The sequence below is a fragment of the Cupressus sempervirens genome, chromosome 6 (genome assembly GCF_028749045.1).
Source record: "Cupressus sempervirens isolate cs-2001-9-10 chromosome 6, ASM2874904v1, whole genome shotgun sequence".
Classification (NCBI taxonomy): Eukaryota; Viridiplantae; Streptophyta; class Pinopsida; order Cupressales; family Cupressaceae; genus Cupressus; species Cupressus sempervirens.
In genome coordinates, this window is record NC_143123.1 from 673,742,617 (window position 1) to 673,758,010 (window position 15,394).

The window sequence follows — 15,394 nt, forward strand, 5'->3', positions numbered from 1 at the left end:
CCAACCATCAATGGCGTCATAAGACCATCTTGGGCCCTAGCCATCCCCCGCGCATAACATCCCAAGTCGCCGATCAGATTATCGGTGCTGTCGTGATAGGGACATCACTACTAAACATGCTACAATAAAAGTAAATGAAATCTAACATGCTAGTAGTAACATAAGATAACCCTGTAAACAGATAACATCATCTACTAGATGTTAAACATCATAACAAGGAATGCGTAAAGCCAACATCATGTAAACATGGAACACAACATCCCAATGAAAGCATAAATCACTAGAAAGCATACTCCGCAAATCGAAGTACCAAGTGACACATCCAACAACAATCACGCTAGAACAATAGACCATCTTTGTACACCGATCCCTAGTAGTGGTGAAGGTAGCTACGCCTCCCAACCACGTGGCACCCGTAGGTCCACACCCGCCGTGCTGATGGAGATAATGATCCAACCACACACACACAAAACAACAACCATGGCTAACACACACGCTAAGCAATATGATGACTGAATCCAAGACAAAGACGATGCATAAACTACGTGTCTTGGTCAGACACCTCAATGGGCTACTATGTAGGGACTGACATCATGGAGAGTCGCTTGGCATCAAAAGCCCAAGCTCGGATCTGTGTAGCTCAACTCCCTCAACGGAAGGCCAATACACAAAAGTACCATTTATTATCTTTAATGTTATTACCACCCCAAGTTTTAATTTAATTATCACTTATATAAAACTTCCTCTGCCAACCGGGAAGTAGTCACCAGGTTGCAGGATAAAAGCCCCCTCCATATGCTACCCTACCCTACCCATGCTCATCCAACGATGAGTGCCTGAAGGCATGCAAACTCCTAACCCAACCCCAATGATTACAACTTTCAAAAGTACCACAAAAGGTCAGGCCCTGCAGGTCACCCAACAATGTACATGTGTGTGGCGCACCACCATCACAGAGATCATACACAAGGACATGATGAGAATGCAAACAGAAGTAAATCAACCGAACCAAAATCGGGATGACGGATGCTACATGCATCTCAAAGCAATGAAAGATGCAAAAGCGTTCCGACTGGTATCCAAACAGATCATCCAAGTCCACGAACCACAATGTGCCGAGAAACTCAAGAAAACAGGGCGGCACACAAAACGAGATAAAAACCCCAAATTTTAGAAAAATTCCAAAATTAAAACCCATTTGGCCTTTGGGTTCAAAAACTCCAAAAATCCAAAAATAATTAAAAACGAACACCGTATGCAAAAACAGCCAGCATAACGGCCCAAAAACCCAAACCCCCATTTCAAAAATAGGTAAAACGTTCATATCCGACCAACCGGGCAGAACTAGCATCCAGAAACAGAGGGGAACACTAGTTCACAGCCTCCTAACATAATGCTACAAGAAACAGAAGCAGAAATAGAGCAAAAAACTTAAAATGAGATGGCCCTACCTGACAGCAAAAGGGGCCGAAACTGAAACCTGTAGAATAAAATAAACATTACGTTGAAACTATTGAAACTGTCAGCAAAGCGAGAACTCCTCGAGCTGAATCCAACGAGACCAACCTCGCAAAGATCCCACGCTCACAGCTCCCGCAACAAGCAAAACAATAATCTTTCAGAAGAGGATTTCCAAATTTGCTCTCCAAACTCAATTTTCCAAAATGTGGGAAGTGAATAATGAATTCACTTTTCCAATATTTATTCATTTTGAGTGAATAGTTGATAATGGAAAATAGCTAGCTGGAGTAGTTAAACTCTGAAACAACCCAAACGAAAACAGGTTATTATCCGTAATGGAAATTCACCTAAGGCAAAGCTGCCATAAATTAAATCCAAAAGATTAAAACCCGAAAACCCAAAATTACAGAAAATCACTTAACACTTTCGCGACGAATGCAAACTTCTAAATGCATAGACACGTTCACTGGTCTAATCACATAATGCAACTGAGTTCAGATTTACTAATCACTGAAAGGTTTTAATATAAAACAACTAAATAAGGATACGTCGACCATATAGGAGCAACATTGGCAAAATATGAACAGCTGGATCACTAACTCCATAGGCCACTGCCAGGGATATAATTCCTGCACACTAAAACACACGATCAAGTGCAATTGCATATAACATAATAGCCGAAGCAATTAAAGCATTAAATAACTCATTAATCCATTTACACCACTCATGTTCGCATTAATCATAAAAGACGAGAATGAAGTAAATAACCAAAGCACAAGGTCCATCACATCACAAAAAAACCACAGATGTGACCAATACATCATATAACTAGATAATCAGATATCATAGATCTACTGTCATCTCAAAATAGCATCAACATGCAAGTGTGATAAACTGAACAGCATAGCAACAAAGCATCTATGGTACTGAAATCAAACTATAACATTTGACCCTCAGGTCGTCTCAAGGTACAAATATCAAAAGAGTATCAAGTATCTCTCGAATCAAAAATAGACAAGGTACAGGCTGCAAACACAAGAGGCACTACATATACTTCTTTAATTTTTTATACTTTTTGGTAATATATACACACACTCTTTTTTGTTTTGTGTGTTGTCTCGTTTCCTCTTTTATGCTTCTTTAGTGTTTTTATATACTTGTGCATCCTTATTTCTGCTCCTTATTTGTATACACCCACACACACTCGCATACATTTAGTTTTTCATCTTCTTTAGGGATAGGTGTTTGTAGATTTTATTATTTTCAATTATATTATATCTTGTGTAGTTATAATATTTTATTCATTTCTTTGTTATTATTCATTAACATTATTATGTCTTAATATTAGTTTATTTCCTATTATTTTATTACTATTATTTGTGTTTAGTTTTATTATCATGTTCATTCTTTCATTTGCTTATTCATTCATGTGTTGAGTTATCAATTTTTATTCTTGATATATTATTATTTTTGCATCTTTTTTTGTTTTTGTTTTGACTTATTAGTTCCATTTTTTAGCAGCATTTTTCAATCAGTTTTTTATATTTTTATAGGTTAGTGTCTTGTCTCGTCACCTTGGTACTTTTTTCTCTCTCCTCACCCAAACTTGCCTCCTTGTTCCTTTTTAGTGGTCTGCTAGATTTGCAACTTATCATTTTTTGTTCTTCCTGTTCTCTTGCATCCTGATGATGGATCATGTAGTATGATCCAAAACGTTGATGGTAAAATATTATACACAATCTAATCCATAAATTAAAACTCATTGGTATATCTTAGCAGAGTTGTTATTTCGGGAAGCAAGGTTAAAGTTGTGTAGAAGACATGTTGGTGATGACGTGGCTAAGCTCACTCGTCATAATATTACACGTACGAAAAGTTATTCAATTTACAAGGCAATAGATTAATGTTATCGCTAAGTATAACGTGTTCTTATTGAGGTCCTATAATAACTAATTGAGAAGGTGTAACAGCTGACTTGAGGAATTGTTTTATGGATTCGATATAAAGGAAGGTCATTTTCTTTTATTATGTATGGATGTATGGATGATTGCATGAAGCACGAAGAGCGACATAAAAGAGAAACAAGTTGATAGGCGAGGATAAGCAAAGCAGAGCGAAGTTGGAGAGAACTCTGTTGCCAATGTTTTATTCCAAGATTCGAGGTTTGATATTTGGATCCGAGGTTTATGACTTGGTCTACAAGGTCTGACAGTGATTGGTCTGGTTGATAGGATAGTGGAAAGAGGTTAAAGCACATTACAAACAATTATTCTGCAAGGAATAGTTGGGATATCAGTTGGATAGTGAAGTTCAATGGTCTTGCCCCAGAAGATGTTTGGACAGTGGGTTCTTCTGCCTTCTACAACTCCTAACAAGGTTGGTACAACTCCTAATAGGATTGGAATCTCCTAACAAGGACTCTTATGTACTGAATGTGTTTATAGACTCCTAATAAGGTCCATCCTCTAACAAGGAATACATATATCAGTATATCTTTGTGGGCTATTATTTCTAACAATTTCCTATCAAGATTGCATCTCAAGGGTAAAAGATAGAGATAGGAGAGAATGCCCAATAAGGCTAAAATCAAACCACAACTCATTTTTAAAAATGGCCATTCATTTAAACAAGCAATGGGGAGAGAAAGTTCATCTTAAGAAAAAGACAACACCCTAACATTGCAACAACCTAATATTTCCACAAAACAAGGAAGTCTTCAAGGATGCCCTTAAATGGATTATTAATATCTTAGAGCATGATTATGATCACATGAAGCAACATCTTATAGGAAAAGATACCTTAGTGCCTAATTCACAAGGCACTGGAGGAGTGTATAATGACTAGATCCAAAAGAGAGGTGACAAATATTTTCCCAAAAAACTCTTGGTTTGATGATGAGTACAAGTTAGCAAAAATAAATTTGAGAGGAATAAAAAGAAAACAAGAAAGAATAATACATTTTATTAAGGTGTAAAAAAGAAAAATATGTGAAAATAAGAAGGACAAAGTCGATTGCTCTTGGTCAATAAAAATTTGGGCCGAAAATAGGAAAGAGTGGCAATAAAAGAGGAAGAAAAATATAGAATAGAATCATAGGGTCTCAATGGCTTGAATAATCAAAGATGTTATATGAGTGTAGGTAGGATAAGAATAAAATTCTAGTAATTAATATCACAATTGAGCTTTTCAACGTTGAGTTAATAGAAAATAGGCTTGGTTATAAAATGGTAAGCCCAAACCAATTTAAAAATGACACATAAGAAATAGGAACTCAACCCCTCCCCACCCTCCCAAAACAAAAAACAAAAAAAAAAAACTTTGGTTGGTTGGAATTGTAGAGATTACTCATGAAAAGATGGCCTAGGTTAGGGTCCACAAATGAAGACAAAGACATCATGTTTATGACGAACGCAAATGGACCAATGAACTTGAAGTCCAAGTGCTTGAGGGACACTAAGATGCATTGGTATGAAATGAAAGAGTAGAAAAGGGCATAGAGGAATTACCATTTTAAAACAAGAAACTTGGAGCACACTTATAAATATAGAGAAAGAAGACTTGAATAAGCCATGTACACATTGCTGAAAATAATAGAAAATCAAGTTTTAATAAGAGTAGCAACATGTAACTTTGCTCCAAAAGAGATTAAAAACATTAAGAAGAAGAACCTAGATCGAGAAGACCTCTACACTTCACTGAAAAGGGATATTTATGCTTTTTAATACTTTGGGTGAAGTGTTAATAATATGAGAGCTTAATGTTAGGATAGAAAACGATCAAGCCCTAAACTTGAAGAGAGTTATGTAAGAAAGAAGTGACCCAATATGTTTAGAAGAAGAGAAAAAATAGTTTTGAGAAATGTCTTTAGTAGATAATGAGGACAATGTTAATCATCATGGAGCACAATTATTGGACTTGTGCAGTTTGTACAACACAAGCAATGGTATGAAAATGTGGCCAAATTTAGGAAACATTACTTATAAACCATATAATAATCGAGTGTTTATTTTCTCTCAAGATCTCTTATCAAGGGTAAAAGTGGAAAGGATAGGAGAATGCCCAAAAGGGCTAAAACCAAATCACAAATTGGTGTTTTATTTATTAAAAAAAAAATAGGGAACGAAAGTTCATCTTAAGCAAAAGACAAAACCCTTACATGGTAGAATCCTAATGTCTCAAGAAAATTAGAAAACCTTCAAGGATGCCCTTAAATGGCTTATTCGAATATTATAGAGTATGAGTCTAATCACACGAAGAAACATCTTGTAGGAAAAGATACCTTAGTTCCTCTAATTCACAAGGTATTAGAGGATTCATTAAGTACTAGATCCGAAAGAGACAAAAAAACTTTTCCAACAAACCCTTGATTTGATGATGAGTGCATGTTATTGGAAAATAAAATCCCTTTTTTTTGGAAAAAGTTGAGATAAATGAGGAAACAAATAAAGAATAGCATTGTAGGGTGTTAGTGGCTTGCATATGCAAATATGTTATATGAGTGTGCGTAGGATAAGCACATACCTCCGATAATCAATAATACTCCTAAAATTTTCACTATTGAAGATATCTTTTAGGGCATAAAGTGATTGATAGGGGGAAACCCAAGATATTGATGGGATGCAAGCTAAACATTTGAAAAGGTACATTGATGTTCTTGTTCCTCATATCAATTGTATCTTCAACAATGTCGACGAAGAAGGTTTTCCTTCAAATTGGATGACCAATATTGTGATTCCTATCTACAAAAGAAACAACATAAACTATCCATTAAATTATCACACTATTATAGTGAACTGCCTCCTTGTGAAATTCTTTTATCAACATATTTGAGAACAAAATCAATAGATGAGAAGAACTAGAAGTTAAAAGAGATAAGGGGCATGCAAATTTTATACCAAATTCCACTATTTATTGTGGTGTTACTCTTAGTTTATGGTTGATAAAATATGTAATACTCAACGTGACTCAAGGCGTTTTCATTGATTTGTAGACTTTATAAAAACCTTTGACATGTTACCACATGAAAAGCTATGAGATAGCATGGAAGAAGTAGAAATCCCTATTGAGCTCAAAGTTGTGGTACACAAACTAAGTTAGGAGCAAGTCAAGGCTAAAATCAAAACCATAGATGGGAGGTTAGAGTGCTTTGGTAGTGATATATGTGTCAAACAAGGGTTTTCTCTCTTGCCAATTTTATCTAGGCTATATATTAATAAGTTAGAAAAATGGCTAACATGAGACTAATAGTGATGGAGTTTAATTAGCTAATTATGTGATTAAATTACTTCGCTATGTGAATGATCTGATTTTATTTGCTAAAACTATGGATGTACTAAGGGGATGCTTGAAGGTACTTGATTCCTTTTGTCATGAGGTTGGGATGGTTGTGAACACTAATAAAACCAAAATGATGACCTTCTCTTTGAAAAGAAAAATGAGACCCCAAAGACTTTTCTTTTTGAGGGCAATATTTAGGGATAGTAAATTTGTACAAATACCTTGGGATTTATTTTCACAATAAACCAAGCTAGGAAATGTGTAGAGCAAAAATAATCCAAGGAGGTTAGAAAGCATTATATTCCTTACAAAATAGTTCTAGGAATGTAGAGTTATGGGATTGGAAAACCAAGAAATTTCTTTTTAGTTTGTTAGAGTTACCCTAGTGATCCTTTATGGGTGTGTGATTTAGGCAACAACATGTCAAATCATGAAAAAAGGTAGGTAGAAAGAATCCAAAAAAATCTAATCATTAGTGATATCAAAATTAAAATTGTTGTCCCTTTTGAGATCTTATTGGTAGAAACATGCAACTTCCCTTTAGAGGCTTCAACAATGGTTAGGTTGTTAAGCTACCTAAATAAAACTCAAGAGCATGGAGAAATATCATTAATCTGAACTGATCATGGAGGAAATGCTAGATAGAGAAAAGAACATGTTGATGAAACAACTGACAAATCGATAAAAAAATTGAATGTTAATTTATATGAATGTTTAGATAACAATGAGAAACAAAAAGGTTTGTGAGGAAAGAATTTAGATGTATCATATGGTCAAAGAAAAATGGATATAAAAAAACCTACTATATCAATTCATTCCCCCAAAAGACTGTGATGAGATATAACATACATAGGAGCAAATATTAAATGGAGATCATATACTAAATATAGAGAAAAAATACTTATAGAACAACTTAGGATTGCTTATCACCAAGTAGATGGATGATATTAAGGAAGAATAGGAAGAGAGAATATGTTTGTTTTGCAACATGAAAGAGACAAATTCATACTTTATCATGGGTTGCTTAGCATATAATGACACATGCTCTAGTTGTGTCGATATTTTAGAAGCAAATAATTTAAGAACCCTATTTAAAGAAACATAACTAGACACAACATCAAACCTTTTGATCAAATTTTACTTTTGAAGAGTAGTTTAAAGAAGTTGAAAATTGTTTAAGGTTCTCCAACACACTATTCTAGGATGTATGCTATTTTAGGGGTTGCATAAGCCATTTCAACTCACAAACATTATTAAATCTTTCATTGATTCATACCAAAGAAACAATTCTAATATAAATGGAACATTTATATTAGACAAATATGATATTTTATGTGAATTAAAAAAATGTATTTTACTTATTAATAAATTTATTAAAAATATTATAATTTAAAATTTATAAATTCTAATGTATTAATTTAAGATCCATTATGACACATTAATTATTATATTTCTTATTAATAATTTCCGTATAATATCAAAGAACAAGGACTACAAAGGAGAAAAGAAAAAAAAGAAAGGTCAATTTATAGTCTATTATACCAAGCTATTTATGATGAGAGTGATACACGTGCCATATAATGACTTAGTACTTGTCTTTAGTTTTAGTATAAATCTAGTTTTATTTTAATAAATTTATTATAGTATATAGAATATTTTAATTAATAAATTCTAATATAAAATAGTAGTATTTTTAAGATAATAATATATAATAATATTTCTTAAAAGATCATATAATATAAATATATATAATATTTGTTAATCTAACAAAAACGAATTCTAAAAAAATCTAATATTAAAAAGTATAAACATCTAAACTCACTTCTAAAACATAAAAATATTAAATATCAACAAATAACATTAGTAAAAGTCAATCTTAAATCCATGAAATCCAACCTATATAAGAGTTAAAATAATTCATCCAATCAAATCATAGAAAAGTATTTTATAAAAATTATTAAGTTAAAATTCTTGCAATTAACTATACACAATGTATTGATTTTATAATTAAATTAAAAAATATAAATTTAAACTAGTAGAAAGAGAATAAGTTTTAATCACTTAACACATGAAATGTAAAAAATATCACACAAGTACTAACAAGTGTTACATAGTGGCTTGTATTTGTCGTAAGTAATAGTTTAATTAGATAAAGTAATATATTAATTTTAACAATTATAAAATAGAATCAATTAATTTATAGGCAAGAGCCTACAACACAAGTAAATTGTGAGTTTCTTATATGAGAGGTCTTGGGTTTGAATCTACTTGATTTAAATAAATAAACAATAATAATTAATTAAAATACATAATAATCAATCTTGGCTTCAACCTCTTAATCAAAAAAGATTTAATAATTTTAGATTTATAGGTTGTTAATGTATTTTAATATTTCATTTTACATTAGAAAAAAATTAGTAATGTTTGTCATTTTATAATTATGTTTATAAAGTTTTTTACTAAAGTTAGTAATTAGATTGATTGATTGTGATTAAATTACATAAAAATAATTTTTTAATTTTTTTAAATTTTTAAATTTATAATTCAAACTACTTGAAAAATACTATTTTCTAATATGAAAATATTTCTTCCTTGACCTGTACAACCTGATAGTCTCGAAAAATGTAGCAATATCCTACAGCCTCAAGAAAGCTTTCCTTAAATGCGACTGATTAACAATCTTCTTCGAATTGTGCACTCCTTGCTGTCGAACTTCCTCAAAATCTTATTTCAGCAGATAAGAAGTGGTAAGCATTTTGGGCAGCTAAGGGTTTGTGCCACGTCAAGAATATTTGGACAATAATCTCCTACCTAGGGTTCAATAAAGTCCGCCATGATCGCCTTGACAAAGGCACATGATTACCAGTCCAGGGCCCTCATGCGTTAGCATCAAAATATATAATCCACAAACTTGGCAAGACTGAAGCAACATTCAAAACCTTTGTAGCCTCAAACTGCACACGTACAGCATGCGATTCCCCCTTGCCTTTCCAGGCCGAAGGCATTCTGCCTCTAATCTCAACGGCAGGCTTACAAAGTCGATTACTAACTGTCATACGAGCCCCAAAATCCCCCCTTCGCATACTTCCCACCATCTCACAGAATGAGCATTTATCACATAAAATCACTATTACTCTGCACAATGTTTCCCGCCCTCGCAAGCACTCTTGAAGCACTTGAAAATAATGAATTTTGTTTTTATCAATAACCCCACCACGCTTAAATTTGTTGCTATTATTATGACCATGCTTCTCATTGCTATGAAGGTGATTCAAAAATTAAAATCCAGTTTTGCATAAAGGATCCGCAAGAGCTGTCCAATATGATGGAAGCAAAATAATCCCAAGTTGTCTTGAAGGTATATAGCAAGAAAACATAGTTTTGATTGTGTCTACATTTTTGCCGATCAGTTCCTTGTCAAACCTGGATCTTATCCATAGGTTTCATGGCAACCTTTTCTTGTAGGCATGAATTGGAAAATATTACTAGTTTTATGTTACTAGTCAATTTTTCCTTTTAAGTACCTGTTCTTATTTCAAACTTTTGCAGCTGGACAAACTCTATCAGAATACTTTATTTGGAGAGATTAGATACTTCATTTCATATATTTGATTTCAAATGAACTAGCACACAAATTGCATCGTTTTCCTTTGAAGTGAATATTGCATTAAATTCAATCTCTCCTTATACATTTCAGGTTGCAGTTATATGTGCATTAGCTGCACATAAACTTAAGCGCCCTGTTCGAATGTACCTTGATCGTAAAACAGACATGATCATAACAGGAGGACGGCACCCTATCAAGGCAAACTATACAGTTGGGTTAAAAAATGATGGATCAATTACAGCTTTACATGTAGATTTATTCATCAATGGCGGACATACAGTGGATTTAAGCCCTATGATACCCCTAAATGTAGTGTCATCAATGAAGAAATACAACTGGGGGGCTCTTTCATTTGACTATAAAGTGTGTAGAACAAATCTACCCAGCAAATCTGCAATGAGGGGTCCTGGAGATGTACAGGGATCTTTCATTGCTGAAACCATTATTGAGCATGTTGCTGAAATTCTAAGTTTGGATCCAGCTGTTGTGAGAGAGAAGAATATACACACACTTGAAAGCACCAAGCTCTTCTATGGCTCTTGTGTTAATAGCTCTTTTGATTATACATTTCCTTCAATATTGGAGAAACTAAAGCAATCTGCATCTTTGACAGAAAGAATGCAGAATATTCGAGATTTTAATGCTACTAACAGATGGTTTAAAAGAGGCTTATCCTGGATACCATGCTTTTATCCAGTAAAGCTTCAACCTAGACCAGCAAGAGTAACCATATTTAAAGATGGCTCCATCGCTGTAGAGGTTGGAGGGGTTGAGTTAGGTCAGGGAATTTGGACTAAGGTAAAGCAGATGACAGCATATGCTCTTGGGCAGTTATGGCAAGGTTTAAGTGGAGATATTATGGAAAGAGTTAGAATATTTCAGGCAGACAGTATAAGTTTAGCACATGGAGGACTTACAGCTGGAAGCACCACATCTGAGGAAAGCTGTGAAGCAGTTCAACAAGCTTGTAACATATTAATTGAGAGACTTCGCCCAATTCAGACATTCTTAAATAAGCGTAATCCAAATGGGTTCTCCTGGATGGATTTGATTTTTCAGGTATGCTTGTAAATCTAATCAATGGGGATCTTAGCTATGAAAAAAAAAGGAACATTTCTTGTCTAACTAGTAAAAGTTACTATACTGTCAATTTTTAAATACTAATTCCTGTAATCTAAGCATATTATTCTCCTAGTTGTGGTCAATACTCAATTGTCTGCCTGGCTTAGCGTGTTCACCTTTCAGCAGAAAGTTTTCCATTGCATTATAAATTATTGACATCAAAGAAGAGCATGTGCTTAAATTCTTGTTGTTTGACTGATTTTGAGATTTCACACCAAAAGTATAATCTGCTGAAATTGTTCTTCCCGAGGAATAGTTGATGGTTTTGTTATGGGCTTCTGTTATTTTAGATGAATTATGATTACAAGTCAATTATAGCTATCTAGAGTAGTTGATAACTTGATATCAGTACCATGTCCAGAAAGATGACTTGGGATCTAAGAAGATGAAACTGAACACCACTGGGTAGCATATTTTATTTGTGATTTTAATTAAAAATATCCAATATATCACTGCCCTGTCCTACCCATACCGTTCCCTTGATCTGTATTTTCTTGAAATTGCCATATAAAGTTCACTAGTACATGAAACAAATTCTTCTTGACTACAAAATGGCAGTACTTGGAAGGATGAATGTTGCTCTAAACAGAGAATTAGTGTTGGAAAACCCTCAAAGAGGGGCTGCAAAATTACTTCTACTTTACCTAATTGATGTCCAAGAATAAGCACAAAGAGTAGGTACAACTAAGATTGCTCCTGTCCTTATTGTTAAGCTGCATGATTCCTACAACATTTACAGAAGGCTTTAATGATCAAACCTATATTCAGCTCTTTATATAGCTGTTGGAACACAACCCTTGTGCACTAGAAGGATCCAAAAAAGAAATTGGAGTCGAAGGATCCACTTCATGATGAAACTTTCAATTGCCATTAGGCAGTGGGTTTTGTTTTTACTTTATACATTTTGTGATTGCCTCCTATTTGGAAGTGTCAATTTAATGGGCAAATAGGCAATTGATGCAATATCATCCTGGGTTGTCTTGCTATCCTGCTCATCTTTGTTCATTCTGCCTGTTCGAGCCGAGTGCTAGTGGTTTCCAAGTTGTTGTAGTTGCCAAGTTGTTCAATGTTGGCTGAGTTACTGTGGCTAGTGTTGGCCGAATTGCTATAGCTATCTAGTGTTGGCCGAGTGTTCCTTCATGTGCCAAGTGAGATTGATATTTACTGATTCTTGGTTCCTTCTTTGACTGAGTTTGTTTGTGATTGGTGCTTAGTTCAAGCCAACTTATGTAATTAAATTGGATCATGAATTTAATGTTTGGATCATGTGGACCTTTCTATTATGCAATGACCTAGAATCTTAAGCTTATGTATTATTAAGGTCGACCTTTCTATTATGCAATGACCTAGAATCTTTTGTAAGCCATTTTGGCAAGTAAAATAAGGGTGTTTAGGTTTAGGTTAGGTAATAACTTAGGGAGTTGAGAGCAGATGTTCTTGGAATAGCAAATTTGAAGCTGAATCGTGGATTTTGAAGTTCTATTTTGTTGGTTGTAACCCAAAAGGCCATACAACTGGGCATGTATGCAAAAAAATTGATAAATTAATAAAGCATTTCGAAGCTCCTTCTCTCCTTGGTGTTGTTTGCTTCCATTGTGTTACTCAGCAAGGTGATTGGATAGTTATGTAATGTCCCTGTTTTTGCGGTAATTTGATTTAATTAATTTAATTAATTAAGTTGTCCAAAATAATGAATATTTTATGAGGATGACTAATTAAGTATTTTAATTAATTAAATAAGTGGTATTAAGTTAATTATCTATAAAGTTATCAAATAAATAAATATTAAAAAGGTAACTTTATATTTAATTAATTTAATAAAGTGACTTGAAAAATATCTTATAAAGTCACTTAATAAATAAAATAAAAATAATGTTCTAGAAGTTTCTAGAGAAAGTGGAGAAAAAGAATAAATAGGCATCCTGGGCTTCATTCTCATCATCCAGTTTTTATCATTTCTCTTGACATCAGATTGTGAATACAATCACATGGTCTATTGTGAAACCAAGGGTTTCAGATAGTCTATTGGTCTTTGGGAACGATACCTCCCAGTAGATCGCATAACTGAGGAAGTGAAAGATCTTCTGAAGGGTTGCACTTTGGAAGTGGTATTCAACCATTTCAAGTTAAGCTTAATTTGTATACTCAGACTACTTGAGGGTTTGAGTTTTTGAAAGCAGTTCGAAAAAACAGTCCAAAAAAAGCAGATTCGAAAAAGCAGTTCGAAAAAGCAAAGTGAAAAAAGCAGATCTGAAAAAAGCAAGTGAAAAAGCAGATTAGAAAAAGCAAAGCAAAAAGGCAACATTGAAGAAAATTATTACAGTCATCTACAATCAGGTTCCTTTGGATATTTCATGCATTGTTCTTATCATTTAGATGCATATTACAAAGTAAGGCTGTAGGTGAAAGTTTGTAACAGATTTAAGCATTATTCTTGCGGATGTAAGCCAAGAGTCTTGGCCATTTCATACTAGCATTATAGTTGACATTTTAGGTGCAATAAAGGAGACATAAGTTGCTGGTCTGATATGGTTGTAATTGAATATGTATTTATTGTTCATGATCCGCGTATTTGTTTGCATGCCAATTGTTTGACAAAATGTCAATTGGCTGTAGGTTCTCTTTTTGGCATAAATAATGTATAATTGTGCATACCAAGTGTTTGTCAAAATTACTAGTTGTTGTAGCTGCATATTGCAAATAGTTTCAGTCACATATATGCATTGAATATTGTCAAAATAAGTTGCACATTCATGTTAGGTCATTGTTTAGTCAATTCAGAATCTTCTTGCAAGCATTCTTATTGATGCTAAGTGAAGGAAAGAGCCATAAAGCAAACTGAAATTTTATATCAGTCATATGACCCTTGTATGCAAAGAGTTTTCTTGAACCTTTATCAGCATTTTGGGATCAAATTTGAGTAGGGTCATTACAAGTTAGGTGTGCCTTTGGCCCTAGTTTTTCTATCCCTCCTTGCATCAGAGCTTGAGGTTTGTCCTTGTGGAGATTAGATTATGTAGAACCCTAAGTTGGATTTGGTTGTAGGGTGGTAGATCTGCAGATATGACTTATAACTTGCAGAGGGTTACGATCTTGTAGGAACCTGTTTGTAAAGATGGTTCAGGGCAGAGGAAATGCTGACACTACTATTATGGACATGTTGAGATAAATTGCAGCCAGATTAGATGCTGTGGAGATAGCCCAGAGGAGAGGAGTGCATCTTGATGATATCAATGATGATGAAGCAATAGCACCAAACCCTAATCTGGAACCTGAGGAAGATCAGGACAAGGAAAGATTGTTGAGAGTATTGTCTAGGGCACATTCAAAGCTTGCTGTGGAAATTGTTCCTTATGATGGAAAATTGGACACTAACGTTGTGTTGGATTGGATCTCTGATATCGAAAAGTTCTTTGAGTTTGAAGGCACTCTTGATAATAGGAAGGTGAAGATTGCAGTCACTAGGTTGAAAGGTCATGCCTCATTGTAGTGGGAGCATTTGCAAACTAATAGACAAAGAAGAGGAAAAGAGAAGATCAGGACCTGGCTGAAAATAGTGAACAAGGTGAAGAAGTTCCTTCCTACTGATTACCAAGTTAGATTGTTGAGAAAGATGCAAAATGTGAGACAAAAGGACATGACTGTGAAAGAGTATGAGGAATTCTATAGATTGGACATCAGATCTAGACATGTAGATGATGAGGTTGAGAAAGTTGCAAGGTATCTAAATGGATTGAGATCTAGAATTCAAGATGAGATAAGTTTTCTGAAATTGGAAAGTGTGGAAGAAGCATATCAATATGTCTTGAAAGCTGAGGAGATTTTGACAAAGAAGCATGAACAAAGACAAAGAGGTAGATTCTAGAGAGGAAGAGGTAGATCTTATGGAGAATGTGGCAAATTTGACAATTCTATGCAAGATTAGGG

At 34.0% G+C, this 15,394-nt stretch overlaps 1 protein-coding gene across 2 annotated transcripts in view; it reads left to right on the forward strand.

The window, feature by feature from the left end:
- LOC149553983 (indole-3-acetaldehyde oxidase-like) overlaps positions 1-15,394 on the forward strand; it is a 71,952-nt gene that overhangs the window by 41,434 nt on the left and 15,124 nt on the right. For both annotated transcript variants that reach the window (XM_089789313.1, XM_089789314.1), the window contains exon 6: positions 10,436-11,404. In XM_089789313.1, coding sequence (XP_089645439.1) covers positions 10,436-11,404 — 969 coding nt within the window. The remainder of the gene's footprint in view (positions 1-10,435; positions 11,405-15,394) is intronic.